At 41.3% G+C, this 21,567-nt stretch overlaps 1 protein-coding gene across 1 annotated transcript; it reads right to left on the bottom strand.

The window, feature by feature from the left end:
* Positions 1–19,529: 19,529 nt before the first annotated feature.
* On the bottom strand, positions 19,530–20,635 carry LOC308652667 (protein N-terminal asparagine amidohydrolase-like). Its single transcript, XM_081300695.1, has one exon. The coding sequence runs from the start codon at positions 20,627–20,629 to the stop codon at positions 19,691–19,693; it is 939 nt and encodes a 312-aa protein (XP_081156821.1). The 5' UTR covers positions 20,630–20,635; the 3' UTR covers positions 19,530–19,690.
* Between the last annotated feature and the right edge of the window lie 932 nt (positions 20,636–21,567).

The raw sequence follows: 21,567 nt of genomic DNA on the forward strand, positions 1-21,567 counted from the left end.
ACAAAAATCAAACTCTGCCCGCTCTGTAGTTCTGTCTATTTTTGTGATGCTGGGGATAGAATCCAAGGTCTTACACATGAAGTTCATAGTTTTAATCAGTTTTTGTCTTGCCAATCAATTGTACTCAGAGCCAATGTAAGTTAATGACAGGCTCTGGTTTGAAGGGTGTCTGTTTAATTTGTTTTATTATTATTATTTTGGTGCTGGGGATCAAACCAGGGCCTGCTTTACTACTAACCTGTACCTTCAGCCCCTGGAGAATGTTATCTAAAAAATATTATTTTCCTTTTGTAACTTTCATCAGTGTTTTACTGACTTAAAAAAATCAGATAAAAGAGGAGAGGAGGTATAGGGTTAGGAAGGATAGTACAATGAAACATACATTATTACCCTATGTACATGTATGATTACATGACGGATGCAACTCTATATTGTGTACAACCAGAAGAATGAAAAGTTATACTTCTTTTATGTATGATGTATCAAAATGCATTCTACTGTAACGTATAACTAATTAGAACAAATTAAAAATCAGAGAATGTTAATAAAAAAAGAAAATTTAAATTATCCATAATTTCAGCAACATGGTTAAAAAATGTTGTTGGTGCTTATATTCTTCCAGATTTGTATATTTTAATGTGTATATATTCACAATGCTACATCTTTAAAAAACATAAATTCTTGGTGGGCACAGTGGCACATGCCTGAATTCCCAGCGGCTTGGGAGGCTGAGACAGGAGGATCATGAGTTCAAAGCCAGCCTCAGCAACAAAGAGGCACTAAGCAACTCAGTGAGACCCTGTCTCTAAATAAATACAAAATAGGACTGGGTATATGGCTCAGTGGTTGAGTTCCCCAGGGTTCAATTCCTGATATAAAAAATAATAATAATTAATTCTTTGGCTGGGGATATAACTCAGTTGTATAGTGCTTGCCTAGTATGTGCAAGGCCTTGAATCCAATACCCAGCACTGCTAAAAAAAAAAAAAAAATAACTCTTTGTTGACTATTAAAAATGTCTAGTTCCCTCCTCCACTATCTAGGCCACAGTAATATCACTGATGATATACTGAAGGGTAAAATAGAGGGGGAGGAAAACTGACAAAGACACAGAAGAAGGCATTAATATATTTACCAGAATGAAACTATTCTAAAAGCAGAAAGTCAGAAAATAAAGCAAACAGGGTCAGGTTGCCAAATACCACGAAGAGGTAATCTATACTACAGTGCAGTCTCAGAAAAACGAAAATAAAACAAAGTCTCGAAGCTGAAGATATGCTTCCGTGTCAATGTCTGGCTCGACCCATGACCACTTGTTATCTTCAGCAGGCTCAGGAACTCAGTTTCTTCATCTATAAAATGCACTAGACTTGTCCTTAGGTCTTTTCTAGCGTAAATATTTTCTAATTCTATGGAACTAGACCTTTTCTGACCCCTGGAGGGAAGGTCAAAACTCTGGGTAGAATGTCATAGGACTTCAACTGGACAAGCTGGAGGACCACTCCTCTCTTGGCTTATTGACCAAGTAACAATGAATCCTCACAGAGCCCCTAAATGGGTCCATTTGGATGCCCAGCAGATGTTTCGAAAAGCTATTGATTTGGACCAAAATAGCAGAATGAGCAAGGAGCTACCTTGGAGAAGCAAATAGGTGGCAGGCTGACCATAAACCATTCTCTGCTCTGGGCTTCCTTTCTTCTCCCTGTCTCTCATAAAACTGGAGCCATTTTCAGGGTGAACAAAAGCATCTGTGGGGCTGGGGATGTGGCTCAAGAGGTAGCACACTCGCCTGGCATGCGTGCGGCCCGGGTTCGATCCTCAGCACCACATACAAACAAAGATGTTGTGTCTGCCAAAAACTAAAAAATAAATATAAAAAAAAAATTCTCTCTCTCTCTCACCTCTCTCAAAAAAAAAAAAAAAGCATCCTTGGAATGCTCATTTGTTCTATCATTTGCAGTCTCTTGTTTTTCAACTTGATTATCTAATACTCCCTCTTAAAACCCTACTGGGTATAAAATTTGACACTATTTGCTATAGTCAAAAAGCTGGAAACTTAAATATCCTTTGAAAATAGCATGAATAAGGACTGGAAAATATAACTCTGGTAGAGCTCTTGCATGTGTGCAAGTCCCCGAGTTCAATCTCCAATACTATGGGGGAAAAAAAAAGGTGGATAAATAAATAGTGGTAGATCTGAAAAAGCTACTACTACAATAGCATGGATGAGTCTCACAAACAAAATGAGGAATAAAAGAAGACAGACCAAAAAAACCCCAAAGTACATATTGTATGATTCCACTTACATAAAATTCCAAAGTTAAAGCACGGACAAAACAACTCTATCCTTTGTGGAGTTAGAAAAGTTGTTACTCTTGTAGAAACTGAGGACTGGAAGATAGCAATGGTGGGGTGGGGGTGGAGGGGGGGACTTCTGATAGTATTATGGCTCTTGATTTGGGTTCTATTTATATAGATTCATTAAATTTATAAAACATCTATGAAGTTGCCAGCTGGACAGTGGCACATGCCTATAATCCCAGCGACTCAGGAGTTTAAGGCAGGAGGATCTTAACTTTGAGGTCAACCTCAAAGTTAGCGAGACTCAATCTCAAATTTAAAAAAATAAAAGGACTAGGGATGTGGCTCAGTGGTTAAGCTCCCCTGAGTTCAATACCTAATACCAAGAAAAAAAAAATCTATGAAGTTGTACACATGTATAGATTTTTGTAGGGGTATATATATATATATATATATATATATATATATATATATATATATAATACTTCACAAAGTTTACATTTAGAAAATTAAACAAATCTATATATTTTGGACTGGAGATATAGCTCAGTGGTAAAGGCACTTGTCTAACATATGTGAGGTCCTGTGTTTAATCCCTAGTATCACCAAAAAGAAAAAAAATATATATATATATATATATATATATATAATTTATTTACTTATTTAATTATTGGTGGTGCTAGGAATTTAACTCAGGGCCTTGTGCCTGCTAGGCAAGTGTTCTACCACTGAACTATATCCCCAGCCCATATATATTTTAAAATTGGCTCTAACTGTGAAAAAAAAAAAAGTATTACATTGCATGGAACACATAAAATCTTTTCAAAATTCAGAAACACACACACACACACACACACACACACACACACACACACACAGAATATGATTAAAAACAAAACCAAACCCTCCAACCTCAGGAGAGAAGAAGGAAGCAGGTATAAAGAGCAAGAGGAACTAGTAAGCAGTAAAATATGACTCACCCAAGAACACTGACAATCTAGCACTGTGCTTTGTCCCTTGAATTCTGAAAAGATTATGATATTACAGTAAGATGAGTGAGGAGGTATACCTGGAACATTATTCACTCAAACTGATGCCTGGCTTCTGGCAGGTCAACACATAAACGACCACTGTCTCCCTTGAAAATGGTCTATCTACAATCAGTAGAAGGACCCTGACCAGACTTTATGATTATTCTTACAATTCTAACATCCTTCAAGCTGGGCACGATGAAGCAGGCCTGTAATCCAGAGGCCTGGGAGGCTGAGGTAGAGGATCACAAATCCAAAGCCAGCCTCAGCAAAAGTGAGACCCTGTCTCTAAATAAAATACAAAATAGGGCTGGGGATGTGGCTCAGTGGCCAAGTGACCTTGAGTTCATTTCTTACTACCCCCGCTCCCCCCCCAAAAAAAAATCCTTCAGATTAAGTGCTAAATTCCTATTACTGAAACTTGCCAGAATCTAAAGCAGCCAGTCTTTGACTATAATCAAACAAGAAGGTTTTAGGGACCTTCTTTAAAACAGATTTCTTTGAATAAAAATTCTGATTCAGTAGGTCACAGGTGGAGCCTAAAAATCTTCATTTTAACAGTTTTTTCCTGTGTTCCCACTCCATCTGCCTTCACATTCTGAATTTTATCCTGGACATTGTTATTATGGTTAATTTTATTTGTCAATTTGACTGAGCCTTGGGACACCTGGATTGTTGGTTAAACATTATTCTGGGTGTGTCTGTGAGGGTGATTCAGGATGCAATTGCATTTTATTAGTAGTTGCCATTCTCAACATGGTCAGATCTTTTCAATTCACTGAAGGCCTGACTACAACCAAAAGGTTGAATACAGCAATACAGGTATTGCTCTCTCTGCCTAGTTCTCTTTGAGCTGGAAACATCAATCTTAACTGCCTTTGGCCTTGGCCTTATACTGGAATTTACCCTATCTGCTCTACAGGATCTTCAGCTGACTGCAGAACTTGAAATTTCTCAGCCTCCATAACCACATGAACTAATTTTTTATAATCTCTCTCTCCCCATCCCCTATACAACATAACACACACACACACACACACACACACACACACACACACCACACAACTGAAAAAAATTACATAAATATTATATTATGTATGAGTTCACTTCACAAAGGGGGGCATTAAAAATATTCTTTTTATGGTATGGGGACATAACTCAGCAATAAGGGGCCTACGTACCATGTGTGGGGCCCTGGGTTTCAGCCCCAACACCACATATGCAAACAAATATATATATTTCCTTTTAATTTTTAAGGGTGATAGCTGAGAACTATAACGATTTCCTTATGAAAGCTGTGATTCATAACTTGGAGCCACCTTTTTAGCAAACATCTGGTGTTTCCTGGCAGTGCCACTGTGGGCCTCAGCAAACCCTTTCTGGCCTTGCCTGTGGCCCCCTGCTGCTGATGAACCAGGAACCACCCAGTGAGTAGAGGCTGCTGCCAACCTGTAGAAAACAGCCTCAATGCAGGCAGGTTCTAGTCTGGCAGGGTCTCACTAACTTTCTAGAAACAATAGAGAACAACTGAGACTAACTTAAATAGAGAAGGAATATCCTGGCAGGGTGTTCAGTAGCACACAGAATCATAGGAACGTTGGAGAACCAGGGTGGAAAAGGGCAGGAATCTGGGGAGACTGAAGAGAAAAAGAAAGACCTGAGCCACCACAACAGTGGGGGAAGGGGGCCACTGCCTCTTGATGACACTTTTGCTGCTCTTGGACTCTCAACTCTGATGCCATGAAAATTATCTCATTCTCTCTGCCTGTATGTTACATGCCTTCAAAAGTGAAAATGCTGGGTAGAAGTGACTAACTAGTTGAGCTAATGTCACATGTTGGTTCCCTGTCTGCCAAGGAGAAGGAAAGAACAACAGCTGAGCCCCTTTTGTCATCCAGAGTAGGGTGCCTCCTGCCCACCCATAATTCCACAGGGAGCAGGACCAAGAACCAGCGCCAGAGGGTCATCCTATGCTTGTAGCAATTAACTGCCAAAAAAGACTTCTTCACTATCTTCTGCTTCCTTTAGATTTTCTCTGTCTTTCCGTATCTGCCTCTCTAAACTTGTTATCTAGATATAAAATATCCTGTACATTGTAGGGAGCAGAGAATGGAAAGCATATTTAGCTGCATAATAGGTACGTAAAGGACTCATGGTCTTATTCCATGAGTCCATAATCGTTACCTTTCAAGGAAAAAAACAGTCTTTGCCAATGTGGTTCATCTCGCCATGGAAAGATAATGGTGAATAACCTAGGTAGTAGGCCTTAAATGGACACAGTGTCCTTACATGAGAGAAGCAAAGGGAGATTCCACATAGGAAAAAGGAGGCAGAAAATAGTGAAATGATCACCAGTCAAGGAATGCCAGCAGCCACCAGCAGGTGGAGAGGGAAAGGGACAGATTCTCCCTGGGGACTATGAAAGGAGTTGACCCAGCTGCCACTTTGATTTCTACCCAGTGATATTGATTTCAGCCTCCTGGCCTGTCCAGAACTGTGAGAGAATATATCTTCAGATACTTATTTATTTGTGTATGTGTGTGAATGTGTATATATGGTACCCGGGATCAAACCCAGGACCTCCTATAGGCAAAGCAAACGCTTTACCACTGAGCTATATCCCCAGCCCATTTCTGTTGCTTTAAGCTATCCAATTTGTGGTAGTTTATTGCAGAAGAAAGGGGAAACTAATACAGAATACAAAGATGATTTTTTTAAAAAGTATTCATATCTTTAGAACAGAAGAGAGGGAGTAAAGGAATAGAGCCCAGCAGCTGTTTAGCTAATGAATGCAGTCTTAGTCACTTATCACATAAAGGAGTGAAAGGAAAATAAATTAATCCTAAAACTCATTTGTCCTTTGAAAAGAAATCCAGGATTAGGATAAGAAAGACTGAGTCACACAGGAAAAATTAATAAAAAGTGATCCGTCTAAACCAGACATTATCTCCTGAAACTTGGAGCAAGAGTTTCTATAGGACGTTTGGTTTCTTAACTGCTAAAATGAGAAAAAGAAAAAAAGGAGCGTTACCAACGAAATTAGCTGGATGATTCAGCAAATGAATTTGTTTCCAGATAATTACTTCCTAACATAGCGATGATTCGGGTATTAGTCATTCCAATAGTGATTCCATGTAGAGAAGAAATAAACTTGAACAGAAAGAAGCCAGCCCCACCCACAACAATAACACTGGTGGGAAAAAGTTCAAGCAAAGCCCACGTAATTGACTTGGAGCAACTCTTGTGTGGAGAAGATGCTATGAGAAAAACCTGAAACTGGAGCGGATGAGATAGTTCCAAACATGTGCTTCCTGTTGTGTCTTGTTGCTGCTATGAAATGGGGTGCTAAGATAAACACAGCAGACACACATCTGGCAAGGAAGCTTCCCAGAAGTGGGACGTCATTGGGAGCAAATCGGAACCTTTGCTTTCAGCCCAGAAGGGACTTGCAGGACTTGTTCCCAGAAGGAATCGGCCCCCAGCACTCCTGGCCTCTGTCTTTAATCAAGAGCAGAGGCCTCTTGCAGTCCTGCACTGGGTTTCTCCTGTGGGCCACTGGAGGATGGAAAGAAAGAGAGTTAACCCAGATCCTGCTTACAATACAGAATGTAGATTAGACATACTCAAGTAAAAAGATGACGAGAACCAAACACAGGAAAAGTAGTATACAGATATGATACAGGGCTCAAGCCAAAATACTCTAAAACCAGTGGAGAGGAATTAATGTGTTCTCTTGAGGTAGCATTTTGTTCTTAGAATTTGAGAGAGCTGGCTTTTAAATTTGCTGTTGACAAATCACCTACAGGTACAGCTTAGTGCTAAAAGCCAAGGGAAGGGGCTGGGATTGTTGCTCGGTGATAGACAACACTCGCTTAGCCTGTGTGAGGAACTGAGGCACATAAAAATAAAAATGAAGGTATTGTGCCCATCTACAACTAAAAATGAAAAAAAGAAAAGCCAGCCTCAGTAAATTAGCAAGGCCCTAAGCAACTTAATAAGACTTTGTCTCTAAATAAAATATAAAAACAGCTGGGGATGTGACTCAGTGGTAAAGTGCCCCTGGGTTCAATACCAGGTAATAAATAAATAAATGCCAAGGGTAATACAAAAGCATAGCATCCTTTATTCTTCCGGGTTTTTGTAGTTTAGCAGGGAAAGTTAGACACCAAGAAACAGGAGCACACATTGCAATAGAAGCAAAAGTGTTCTCCTGGCCTGTCACTGCTATGGTAGTTCATTTATTCATTGATGCAACTAATAGCTATTTTGTGTCTGCACACTTGTGGGTGTGGCACACTTGTGGGTGCTGGGAAACAGCAGTGAGTAGATGAAACCCAAATCCCTGCTTCAAAGATCTTACATCCCAATGTAGGGTTTGAGAAATTCAGACACATTTGAGATATCTATTAGACACCAAGATGGAAATCAGATTTATGCATCTGAAGCTCAGGGAGATCTGGGGCAAAGTTCAGAGGTCAGAGAAAGGAGACATCAGTGTGGGCTGGAAATGGCTCAGGGAGAAGGAGAGACTCGAGTGACCCGGTTCACAAGTGACCCGGTTCACAGCAGCAGCAAGAGCCACTTTATCTTGTCCTCCTGCCTCGAGTCCCTGTCCCTCCTGGTTTATCTGTCTCCCCGTCTCCTTTTCTCTTCTCTTCAGCTTTCTCTTTCTGATCCATTTTCTTCTTCCCCTTCTGCCTTTTTTTCATGTGCTTCCTTCATTCCTTCCTTTGAGGGCTCCTTTCTTGCCTCCTTTATTTTATTCTCATTCAACTATTTACCATAATAGATGGGGGAAGATCAATAAAGCAAAAAAGTATTCTGATTAAAGATTAATAGGAAAGGAAGTGGTGGTTCGTTAAGATTCAAGCCCTGACAGGGGATTAACTTCGTGTTTGTTCTCTCAACCTAGATAAAGTCTCCCAACTCCTGAGCTGGCCATTTTGTGTGACATAATCAGGTCCTAAGGCAACCTGGCAAAGGGTTGCTCTTTCAAAACATGAAAAATATCTATCAAGGCCGTCAATATGTGATGTTGACTTCACTGTTAACTGTGCAGAGACGTTGCTGGGAGAGAAAGTACATCTGAATGAGCACACTGTGTTTTAAAAATTATCAATTTGTAACTTTGCTCTTATATCAAAATAGCGAAGTGCATGTTTTCTCATGCTTATTTTTTTTCTCTATAAGCAATGCAAACTCATTCAAGTACACACTCAGAAATTACAGAAAATAACAAGGAAGGAAATAAAAATCAACTATCTCATCATTCAGAGATGATCATGATGAATGGTTTTTGCTCCTTAACCAACTTCACCATGTCACCAGCTCACCACAATAAATGCTTGTTTTCTCTTTCATGGGCCCATGGATGCACTGAGGCACTGAGTGCCCTGCTGGGCTTGGCTGGGCTTGGGTTTGGACTCTGAGTTGGGTTAAGTCTGCTGCATGTTTCCTCATTTTTCTCAGATTGACAACTCCTGGGAATTTTTTTTTCTCATGGAAGTTCACAGGAATGCAAAATGGTGAGCAGAAAAACAGAATGCCTCTTAATGGCTTCACTAAAGTTAATGTACTGTACTTCCATCACATTCCATGGACTAAAGCAAGTCATCTGATGACACCCAACACCAGTAGAGTAGAGAAGCACATCTCACCTGTTCTAGAACACTATAAATTCACATAGCAGGAAAAAATAAAGAGCAATAATCTAATCTACCACAATCACTCTTATTCTATAGATGTATATCCTTCCAGTTTTTGTTATTCATGTTGTACATGGTTATGTAATATTAGACAAATAATTTTATGCCTTTTTATTCCATCATATCCACTGAGTTTTTCCTTCTTATTGTTTTCTTTGACCTCCCCTTTTAGATCCATTTTCTTCACTCCTATCTATCTTCTTCCTCTTTCCCATCCATCTCCTCCCTCTCTTCCTCTAATGGTTCCCTTCCCTGACCCCTATATTTAATAAGCCCCTGTGTACCATAATGAATGGAAAAAATAGGGAAACAAATTATTTTAACACAGAAGGATAATATAAGAAACCTTATAATTAAATATAATAATATGATGCAGAATAGAAATTTCCCAAAAACCTGGTACATAACAAAAAGATAGAAGGACCACTTTGTTCTAGTACCACTTCTCAAGATGAAGTGGACAATGAATTTATCAGTATTAGCACTGTTGGTTGTTGGCTTTTTTCCCCTTTTCGTGCATAAGTTAATAAATTCATTAATGCTGTTTACAAAGCTAGAATTGAGGGTCAATGGTAATATAACATATAGATTCAGAGAAAGCACTCATACAGGTTAGCAACACTGAACCTACAGATCAGACATTCAGCTGTTTGAAATAATGATAACAACGATTCTGTGAGATTGGATTACCTCAAGAAAAAAGATCAAATAAATAAGTGGGGGCACTAATAAAGTCTCTCTCATAACCATAGAAAGCAACCCAACTTGCAAGTGGATTATTTCTATGTTAGTTCTAAAAAATGAACACAGACAATCCATCTCCAAATCAGGACTGTCTTCTGGACAGTTGTTATATATGGGGGAGGTTTAATATAAAGATATCAACAGAGAAGATAGACTGCTTGTGCCTGGAAGTTGACAATATGTAGATATGGGTATATGCTAAGTTACTAAATAACTTTAAAAATCAATGTTTTCATCTATAAAATAGGGGATTGAATAAAACTACTGTTTTTTTTTTTTGAGCATATTACATGAAACAATGTACTGGTAGTACTACAGAGGATGAGTAGGAAATAGTCCTGGACTTGATTGGTTCATTCATTCAACTAGACAGTCACTTACTATATGACACTCCATGACAGGCATTGAGTATATAGTTGTGGACATAATAAATATGGCCCCTGATTTCACAGAGTTCCAATTCTGATGAGAGAGACAAGACAGTTAATCAGGCAATTATAAAAGTTTAAGATGCTTGTCAGAAAAGGGAAGGTGATGAGTGCTAAGGAAAAAAAGGGAGAAAGCTAATAACTTTACTGGATACTATACAAGGGTACTATTTTCTTATTTTACTGTTCACTTGATTTTATAGATGAAAAGACTAGGATTAGATCATAGCTTTTCAAATTTCAAAATATGAATGAAGGCTGGGGATATAGCTCAGTTGGTAGAGTGCTTACCTCTCATGCACAAGGCCCTGGGTTTGATTCCCACCACCAAAAAATACCAAACAAAACCAAAAAAGTATGTATGAATCACCTGTGGATCTTGTTAAAATTTGCTCATTCAGTAGGTCTGGTAGGAGCCCTGAGATTCTGCTTGTCTAACAAACTGCCACTTAGAACTGCAGGAGGCTAGAGAACTTTGGTCATTTTTCCCAAGTTTACCCACTAGTAAAACTCAGCACTAGATTTGCAACCTAGCTTCAGTCTGACTCCAACACTTGTACTTTTATCCTCTCTAAGAGAGCCTGACCAAGACCTCTTACTCTAATATTCTGATTCTGCTGTCAGGTTAATTTGAAAAACACAAATAAAATAATTGGAGTAAGATGTTTGACATTGTCTTGTACCCCAGCTACTCTCCAGTGGAAGAACATTTGGAGATGTGTGGGCACTCTCTCAGGCCAAAGGGGTACGGATAAGAGCAAGCTTCTAAAATTATAAAACCCAGGGGCTAGGTTTGTGGCTCAGTGGTAGAACATTTGCCTAGCATGTGTGAAGCACTGGGTTTCATTCTCAGCAGTGCATATAAATAAATAAAATAAAGGTCCATTGACAACTAAAAAATAAATAAAAATAAAATAAAAAAATAAAATTATAAAACCCCATGTAACTCTCAGAGGAGTTCTTGCCTTGGTCTGGAAATGTCAAAACAGACCCACTGGACGTACTACTCCAAGACCTGCCCCAGAACTGGAACAAATAAACAAAGAACTTCTCATGAAAATAATAACCACATTGGGAGACCTTAACTGTGTGTTAGGCACTGATTTAATTTTTACAATAACCCTTAGAGAAAGAACTACTACCATCATTCTCACTCCACAAGTAAGGAAGTGGAGGTTAATAACTTCCCAAAGAAGCACAGTTAGAGAAAGGCAGAACCGATACGGACAGTCATGGCCAAGGTTTTATGAGGTTTTGTGTAGGCTTCTGCTCTATGGAGCACTACTTTCAGTTAATCACTCCCGCTGATTAGGAAAAAGAATAACAGTTCTGGAACAAAGAGTTCCTGCATACTCCCATATAGAATGCCTCTCTTTCAGCCAGGGTGACTTACATATGTGGAATTATGTGTGAAATGTCTGGTTGTCTCTCCTAATCTTCTGAGAAAAAGACCTGTCAAGAGGTTAAAAAAAAAAAAAAAAAGATAGAGCCTCAGGAACCACTAGTGAATTTTTATGTAATTGGAACAACTCCATTCTTCCTTGCTCATTCTAGCTCTACTGTTTGCTCATGATCCATGCCTTCCTAACTGGAACTGTCACAGTTGAGAGGCGATTTACATATATGACAGAATTATACAATGAACACTTCATAAAAGCCCAGCCTGGTAGCACACGCCTATAATCCCAGCAACTTGGGAAGCTAAGGCAGGAGGATCATAAGTTCAAGACTAGCCTAGGCAACTTAATGACACCCTGTCTCAAAATGAGAAATCAAAAGGTCTGGGAATGTTGCTCAGTGATAGAGCACCCCTGGGTTCAATTTCCAGTACTGTCCAAAACAAATAAACAAACAACACTTCATAAAGTAGTATATCCTATCAAAGAACTAAATTGTGGTGATGAGAATAATAGCAGCTGACTTACTTTTGACCATGTATGAATCACCTGTGGATCTTGTTAAAATTTGCTCATGGTCTATGTGCTTTGGATGCAACATCTCATTTAATCTTCCTAACAACCCGATGAAAGAAGTAACCCCCATTTTCTATGTGAGGGAACAGATGCTCAGAGACAAAGGCCAGATAGCAAGTAAGTAGGAAAACTTGAGTTTGAACCAGGCATTCTGACACCCAATGTACCACAGTCTGAACAACATATGGTTCTTTATTTCCTCTCTCTGAAATTAATCTTTCATGATGAACTCGTCTGGCAGGGGAAAGATATGCATTGTTTGTTATTATAAAGAAAAGCCTAATGAAGTATATGTATTTTATGGTCTATGATCCAATAAATAAATACCCAATTCATTTTTATCAACTTCAGGATACAGTGCTAGAACATCGTAAATGGACAATAAATGCTTATTGAGTTGAAATATTTTGCTTATTGTGTGTAAATGTGTGTGTGTGTGTGTGTGTGTGTGTGAAATAAGCTCAGCCTGTAGGAAAAATTTTAAAAATGCCAACCAGTCAACAATGGGAAGTTCATTCGTCATATCAACAAACATTTTTGAGCATCTACAATGTGCCAGGTACTATGAATAGGGCTAGGGATATGAAGATGTAACTCTTGCTTTCAAATGCTTCACAGTCTGGAAGAGGGACTGGTTGAGGAGGGGGCAGACAGGCATGGAGGGGAAGCAGATATGTGCCACAGAGGTGTAAAGGATTTAAATCTTAAATGACTTAAGACAGGTCTAGAGAAGGAACTGAGAGTGTATGCAGGAAAACTGCTGGGGGAAGGAAGAGAGAAGTCAGGCACAGCTGATCAGACTTCTATGCACAGTTGGATGTAGGCGGTGAGATGTAGAGGGCAGGGAGGTTGATGGGCGGGGATGGAAATAAGTCAGGGGGATGAGAAGACATTTGGCACAAGTGACTAGCTGTGTTGTTTCAATGACCTGAGTGAAGCCCAGCCACTCCTCAGTTGCACCAGCACACTAGGCCCCACCCAAGCAAATCCGAGAGATGCTTTGGTAGAATTAACAAGGCAGCTGTTTTCTAACACTTCAGGCAATTTTGAGAAAGTATTTATGCCTTTGGTTTTGTTTTATGTTTTTGGGTGGTGCTGGGGATTGAACCCAGGACCTTGTGCATGCGAGGCAAACACTCTCCCAACTGAGCTATAGTCCCAACCTCAATGCCTTTGTTTTTTGGTTTTTTGTTTTTTTTTTTTTTTTTTTTTTTTTAAAGAGAGAGTGAGAGAGGAGAGAGAGAGAGAATTTTTAATATTTATTTTTTTTTAGTTCTCGGCGGACACAACATCTTTGTTTGTACATGGTGCTGAGGATCGAACCCGGGCCGCACGCATGCCAGGCGAGCGCGCTACCGCTTGAGCCATATCCCCAGCCCCAATGCCTTTGTTTTTAACTTCTGGATATCTAGTTGCAGAAAAGAGTAGGAAACATAGTTACATTCCTAATGTTTCTGTATAAAGAAAGTTTTTGTCAACATCACAAGTTACTCCATAAACCTTCACCGAATGTCTCCTAGGTGATGGGCAGTGTCCACGTGCTCAGTGAATGGCAATGAATCTAATCCCTGACTTCATGGAGGTTATGTCAAGTGGGGGCCAAAGACACAGCAAAACAAGCAAACAAGCCCAAAGAGCCATGCAATATGTGGGGCAGGGGTAAATGCAAAGGAACAACAAAGTGGGGGTGGCAGTGACATCAGAGAGGGGCTATTCTGCAGGTTCAGTCAAGGAAGACCTCTCTGATAGAACCTAGGCCAAGGGATGAGGGGGCTAGCAGATAGTTTGAGGAAGAAGAGACCAAGGTGAGAGAGCGCTAGATGTATTCTAGAACTAGAAGGACGCCAGTGTGACTAAAGGAGAGAAGGGAGGGAAGAGAGGCAAGAGGGGAACCCAGAGCAGGCAGTGCGAAGATTATGCAGAAGTCCTTCAGCTTTTGCTCAGGGGAGATGGGAGACTTGGCATTCGACAGGTCTGGTTTACCTTTGTAAGGCTTAGGAATAGAATGTGACAGTCAGGGCTGGGGAAAAGGTAGCCAATTAGGAGGCTACTGGAATAGTCTGGTTAAGGGATGATAGTGATTCGGGTGAGGGTGGTAGCATCAAAGGAGAAGAGGTGTCTCTGAAGAAGGTTCCAAGGAATTCCCAGAGAGAAGGGGTGAACTCAACTGAGGACCAGCGTGGTTCTAGGCATACATGAGGGAAAAGAATTTCAGCATGTGCCAGTTACAGGCATGCAAAGGGGTTTGTTTAGTGAAGTAGATAGGTACCAAAGGGAACATACAGGCAATCTTAAAAGAGAGACCTCTTTGTGTGTAATGAAAGGAAAACATGTTCAAGGAGAATGTGGGCCATCTCAAGAGTCAGAGATATGGTTTGGTAGTTCTAGGCTCTTCTTTTTATTAAGAAAACTTGGCGAGGGATGGATATGGAAAGGTACAGAGCAATGACATCAGTCCAGTGATCTCAAGATGGGTCCTTTTGGTCTTGTCAGTCTCCAGATCCTTAGGCTGATGTGGTCTCCATTTTCTGATCAATAGATTGCATTGGAAGGTCCACTAAGTTATAAGATTCCTCAAAATATCACAACACTCTTTGCTTCACCCACTGACGAAGGTGGGGTAATAGTGCAAAGGTAGATTTACAGATTTCTGAGGAATTTGGGAATAACAAGCCTGCAAAAGAGACTGACTTAGGGAAAAGTATGCAGAACTTCTTTGTTTTTTCTCTTTTCTTTTTTTTTTAAAGAGAGAGAGAGAGAATTTTTTTAATATTTATTTTTTAGTTTTCGGCGGACACAACATCTTTGTTGGTATGTGGTGCTGAGGATCGAACCCGGGCCGCACGCATGCCAGGCGAGCGCGCTAACTCTTGAGCCACATCCCCAGCCCCAGTATGCAGAACTTCTGAATAAAAACCTGTTTTTCCTTGTCCTGCCTTTATGTCTCCTTTTTACCCTTTTCTTTTTCCTTCTATCCTACCTCAGTAGCATGTAAATTGTAAGAAGTAACTTCATTCTGGAGGATTAGATGTGAGAGCAAATAAATAGTCAAGGATGATTTGGATTCCAGGACTTTTTGGGGGGTGGGTGGAGGTGAGGTACCAGGAATTGAACTCAGGGACACTCGACCACTAAGCCACATCCCCAGCCCTATTTTGTATTTTATTAGAGACAGGGGTCTTGCTGAGTTGCTTAGCGCCTTGGTAAATTGCTGAGTCTGGCTTTGAACTTGCAATCCTCCTGCCTCCGCCTCCTGAGCCACTGGGATTACAGGCGTGGCTGACAGGAAAGACTTCTTGAGAAGAGACTCTTTGAAGTAGGAATCCAAAAGCTTGCTTTCAGACATGAAAATTTGAGACACTTACTAAGATACGTAAGCCTTGGGTTTAGGGGAGAGGTCAGAGCTGTGGACAATAGTTATCGCAGTTAAGGACGTAATTAACTCGTCCATGAGACCGGACGAGGTCACCTAGGGAGTGAGGGCAGATGGAGCAGAGGTCTGATCCTCAGGGCATTCCAGTGTGCAGAGAAGGAGCCAGAGAAACAGGCAAAGGAGAAGCAGCCAGGGAGGAAGGAGGAGAACTAAGAGACTGTAGGATCCTGGGAGCCGGTTGCTGCTGAGGGGAGTAAGCTAGGGGCTGAAGGTTAAATGGAAGATGTTAGTGACTTTGACAGAAACCTGTTTAGATGGAGTAGTGGGAATGGAAGGCGGTTATTCCCATCAGGATTCGGGGGGGAAAGAATGGAAAGAGAGGATGAGGAGATAAGCAAGAGCAGACAACTCTCAGTGTGGTCAAGAAATGGAATTGGAGAGAGATCAAGAAGGAAGGCATTATTTCATAAATGTAGGCAATGGAAATAAGCCAGAAGACAAAGAGATACAGGAGGACTGAAGCTTGCTGGAGTGATGTCCCTGAGTCATTAAGAAGTGATGGAACCTAGTGCATATGGGCCCAGGTTGGGCTGGGCCTAGATGGTGGCATGAACATTTACCCATTGTCAAAAAAGGGAGGCCCGGGTGTATGGGGGGTACATTTTGTTGGTGGAACATGCAGACATTCTCTTCTGGTTACTTCTCCTTCCTGCTTTGTCTGTATATAGTAATGATGCTATTTCCATCTGCTTAAAATGCATATTTTTTCACATTTTAGCATTTTTGAAATTGAAATAAATCCTAAAACCAATGGAGTATTTAGTTGTTGGTATTCTTTGAGTGCTATATATATAATACTATGTAAAATTTTATGTCAAAGATAACTTGGATTTGGTGAATGGGATATCAGTAGAGTGCTCTCTACAGAGAATAAAATGGTCCCTGTAAATGCCATTTGCCTTCTGAGGTGAGACCTGATGGGAGCACCAGCCTTCCCTCCCCATCACTCCATCTGCATAGGTGGGCTAAAGAGATCTCCCTGTTAGAGATATATTTAGCCCAAGCCTCTGCAGATATGATCAAGGTTCCTAAGGATGAAGAGGGGAGTCTGACGCTCTGCCCACCAGCTTAGAGCCTCTCTGTTCTGCTGATTATTCTTCCTCACCGGAATTAGTGAGACCAAGATGGGGACCTCACTTGCCCCATACCTGGAACTGAGCACACTCTCCTGACTCAGAGACCAAGCACTTCCTCCCATCAAATAAGATCTAGGGCCCACATCCTTTGTGGTGAACACAAGGAGAAGTTCAAGGGTCTGAGAACAGAACCTGTGTCACAACCCCCTGGGATTACTGGGTTGACAGCTAGTAGGTGCATTTTACTGCTTCCTGGGTGAGGAGAGATGAGGCCCCATCCCCTTTTTCTGTAGTTCCTCCCAGAGTCTGGAAAGATTTGGGAGGTTCCCTTTGTCCTCCTTGTCTGTTTGCTCACAGGACAAATAGTTTAGTGCTTACCATATGCTGTGCTAAGCACTGGATACACCATTAAGAGCAAACCCAAACAGAGCTTCTGTTCTCAGAGTTTATACCAAGTCATGGTCATGCATTAATTAAATAACAATAATAGTGGTTTTTTTTTTAAATTCACTTTAATTACAGGTGGCCTACACCTATAATCTCAGTAACTAGGGAGGCTGAGGAAGGCAGAGGCGGAATTGTAAACTCGAGACCTGCCTCAGCAATTTAGCAAGACTCTCAGTAACTTAGTAAGATCCTATCTGAAAAGAAAAAATAAAAAGGACTGGGGATATAACTTAGTGGTAAAGTGCTAGGTTCAATTCCCAGCACCAAAACAAACATACAAAAATTAACTTTAATGAAACTATGTGCCAGTCCTAACCACTCTTACAAATACTAACTCCTTTCATTTGTACAAAAATCTCAGAACTAAAGTACTATTATCATCATCCCTGATATGCAAATGAGAAAAACCGAGGTTCAGAGAAGCTAATCATCTTGTCCAAGATCACATAGCTCACAAGAAGTGAAGTCTTGATTCAAACCAAACAGTTTTGTTCAGCTGTTAATTGGGGTAACTAAAATTCTATTCTGGGACTATATTGACTTTCAGTTATCCTGTCAAGCTCAGTTATTCTAAAATAAAACTTAATTTGGAGACATAAATGACTCATCAAGAAAGGGGGGATTTTAGCATCTGAAAACCTAGCAGTAGCTTTAAAGATTATCTAGGTGTCACCAAAATTTCTTTGTGTCTTTACCCTGCGTAGTAGTGCATACCTGTGATCCCAGAGACTCTCGAGGTTGAGGCAGGAGGATCACGGGTTTGAGGCCCGCCTCAGCAATTTAGTGGGCCCTAAGCAACTTAGTGAGACTCTTTCTCAAAATAGAAAATAAAAAGGGGGCTGGAGATGTGGCTCAGTGGTTAAGTGACCCTGGGTTCAATCTCTGGTACCAAAAAAAGAAAAAAACAGATCAGTCCTTGTCCCTAGGCCAATCCAATAACAAGGACATGGTTTTGAGCAAAAGGGAAAAAGAAGGCTTATTGCTTCACTAGCAAAGGAGAAGCCCGGGAACTCCTGTCCCAGAGGCTGTGATTCTGCCTATCAGGGGAACAGGGGGCTTTTAGAGAAGTATTGAACAGCCACAGTCTCCTATTCTCTGTCTGGAGTTGCAATTCACTTGTTAATTTGGGAGATAGTCATTTCTGAGATTTTCCCTGTGCAATCCCCAAGTCTGAAATACTTTGGTGAGTGTGTGCTCCACAGATAACACGGTTTAGGATAGGGCAGAAAGGCCATTCTATTCCCCCAACCCCAGATTACGGAGGGGGAGAGGTTAGGGAGGATCTGGGAGAGAGGAAGACAAAGAAACAGGTTCTTTTAGAAGTAAGTAGCAGTGGCAGAGCAGCACCACTGTTACAGGGGAGCCTGCTGGGTACTGAGTAACACGATTTGCAGAGGCCCTTCAGTAGAGTCTGGAGTCTCACTTGGGCTTCTCTTTTCACCCCCTTCCTCAATTGTTCCCTTCTCTCTGTCTCCACCTGGACCTCACCTCGCTTCACCTTTGGTGCCTTCACTGTGGCCTCCAACCTTCCTGTTGGAGGGTGCAGGTCTATTTTCTTTGACCTGTACAGCAGCAATGTCCTTGGCTAAACTCATTCCAGCACAAGACCACTCCTGAGAGAGCAGCTTCAGCAATGGGATGGGGTGAGGGATAGGTGAAGAGAGATTGGAAAATCATTTTAGTAATAGAAGCAGCTCTAGACCAAGGTTATGTCTACGCTGCTTGGAGAAATAAGAATTCCTGCACATCTTTCCTTTCCCACAGACTCCTTCAGGGGCCCTGAGCTATTCAGCACTTTCACTATGAAAGAGAATGTTCCTTCGAACAGAGGTTTTGCCAAGCCCCTTTACAGTCTTCTAGGATGGCCTCCAACAGCCATCCTAGAAGGTATTCCTGGGAGAACAAAGAGGGTTCCCAAAAGGTCTTCAGAGCCACAGTTTACAGGACAGACGAGCCAGACGCTAATGTTTCTCACTCTTTGGTGAGTCATTTGCATTTTTAAAGTGAAATTCTTTTCTGAATAACTGGGCTGAACCATTAAGTAACCCGCCATTAGAGCTGGCTGGACAGAACTGAGCTTCTAAAAGCTTAAAACACCCTGTTCTTCAGGAGCATCCCTCCTCTCAGATGAGGTGGATAAGGCAGTCCCAATTTGCAATACCTGGCTGTGGTTCTTCCAAACTAAATCCTGGGTGCAATTGGGATCAAAAGCAAAAAATTAAATTAAATTAAAATGTGCTTGATTTTTCCTCCTAAGAAATAAAAATCTATTATTTTGTTCAGCATGCCAAAAATGGAAGCTCTTGGTAACACAAGCGTTTTATGCTCACAACAGGAATGCCTGCATTGTAAGGCTAAGAGTTTGTCATTTGGTTTTTTTTTTTTTTTTTCTTTGCCAAAATAAGATTTTATTTTGAAAGTCATTTGAGAGACACTGAGGAAGGAAGGAAACCTAAGACTCAATGGTGTACATTCCAAATTTATCTTCTTTCCAAACCCCACCGATGGTCTTTGTCATGCCAAAAAGTAGCTTTCTTTGGTAATTCCTACATTTAGCTTCCTGGAGGAGAGATCTTTTCCCATAAGCCATCTTTGTTTTTCTTGTAGAGGAGAGCTTTATTTCCAGGAAACAGCATATTCATTGGAGAGGGGTATTTCTTTAAAAACATCAAGGTAGATCTGATATGTTGAACAAAGGGGGGGGGGTGCTCAGCCAAAGGGGAAGTGGAAAGGTTCTCTAATATGTGCTTATCATCTTGCTGCAACCAGAAATCCACATGTGGAAATGGCATCCAGGAAAACGGGCCTATCTGAAGTTGCTCAGTCTTTGCATCATAAATGCTAATCATGGGGCCTCCAGCTAAAGCTCGGGCAGCTCGCAGCTCCTCCTCGGGGCCTCGATCTTGAAATGTGGCTCTGTATATCTCTGCTGTTTTAATGTTGACAGCAATGCCATAAATTATTGGAAAGTGGTTTTCATTTTCTTCTCGGTCATTTAATTCTGTCACACATAATGTCACCAAGTGAATGTCATCTTCTTGTTTGTCAAATTCACTAAGAAGTTGGTGAGTAAGTTTTTGTGACAACTGCCTGTCATCACTGAAGCCTCCCACGAGGTGCACTTCCAGCCTTCCACTTCGAGCGTGGTCAGAAAAGGATTTTATGGAGTTCATGATCAAGGGGACCTCGGCTTTGGTGTCAGTTCCATCACAATGCGTCAGGCAGGTAGCCCCATTACCTGTGTGCCTCAGGACCACAATGTGACAAGTAGTGGCATCGTCAGAACCCAGAATGGAGATGGAGCCATCCTTTGGGGAGGTCACTGCAAGCTCTCTTTGCTGAACATACAGAAGGCCCTGGGGTCCCACTTGTTGAACAGACTGAACTCTGAGAAGTCTGGCTCTTTCCTCCAGAGACGGGTGGGCTCGGACCAGCTCCCCGGTGGACTGCGGCAGCAGCCGCACTCGCCGCCCGTCGACCAGCAGCGGCATCGCGGAGGCGGCCTCCCCAGCCCTGGCGCCTCCGCCGCCCCCGCCCCTCGGACCGCCGGGCTGTCATTTGTTTTTGAAATTGCTTCTGAATCATGTTATTTCTAAGAAATAAGATAATCCTAGTTTCTATTTCATAAAGTGTAGGAAAGATTAAGTGCATTAATAACATCCATTATGTTACCTTTTCTTATTATATTTATTTTCTTTCCCAAATTATTCTCATTATTCTATATGAGGCCAATGATAGAAATAGCTGAGAACTTGAGAAGTTTTGTAAATAGGACAAATTTTGGCTTGAGCTGGGAGAGGGAGAGAGATTCAGTCACTTCTTATTTGGTCCAGAATTAGTGGATTTGAAAAACCAGGCTGATGTCAGAGCGACCTCACTCCCTGCCCCCCCTCGCCCAGCCAGCACGCACAGCACGGCTGCAGAGACCCAGGGTGCTCTGCAGGCACTTCCTTCAAATGCTAATGAACAGCTCACAAAAGCTAAACAACAGGACCAAACTAGTTTCTGCTGCCCTGAGCAGCTGGAAGTTATTGAGCTACCCTCTTTCTCAGAGATTTCCCAGACTTTTCCTTTCCTACTCTATTCCCAGCAGCCGTACTTCAAACTGCCAGAACCCACTCACTATAACTTCTCTCTGGGCTTGTGTGGCCTCCACTTATCTTTCATATCAAATCCAGACACCCCTACTTCTCCAAGCCAAAGTCCTCCTGAGTATTGCTTTCTCTCCTTACAGTTTTCTATAGGCCTTTGTCTTTCTGGGCAGTGAGACCTGGGATTCCAGGCAAATCTTGGCTTCTTACCAGCCAGTAACAAGTATAAGGTACACTTGAGGCAATGCTTTTTTGGTCCTTTGAATATTTACAATGTTCCTGTGTGTGTGTGTGTGTGTGTGTGTGTGTGTAGTAGTAGTAGTAGTAGTAGTAGAAGT

Source organism: Spermophilus citellus, assembly GCF_964194105.1.
Source record: "Spermophilus citellus genome assembly, chromosome: 1".
Lineage (NCBI taxonomy): Eukaryota > Metazoa > Chordata > Mammalia > Rodentia > Sciuridae > Spermophilus > Spermophilus citellus.

Coding starts and splice junctions, on each gene's coding strand:
- LOC308652667 (XM_081300695.1), bottom strand. CDS start 20,629: ATGCCGCTGCTGGTCGACGGGCGGCGAGTGCGGCTGCTGCCGCAGTCC.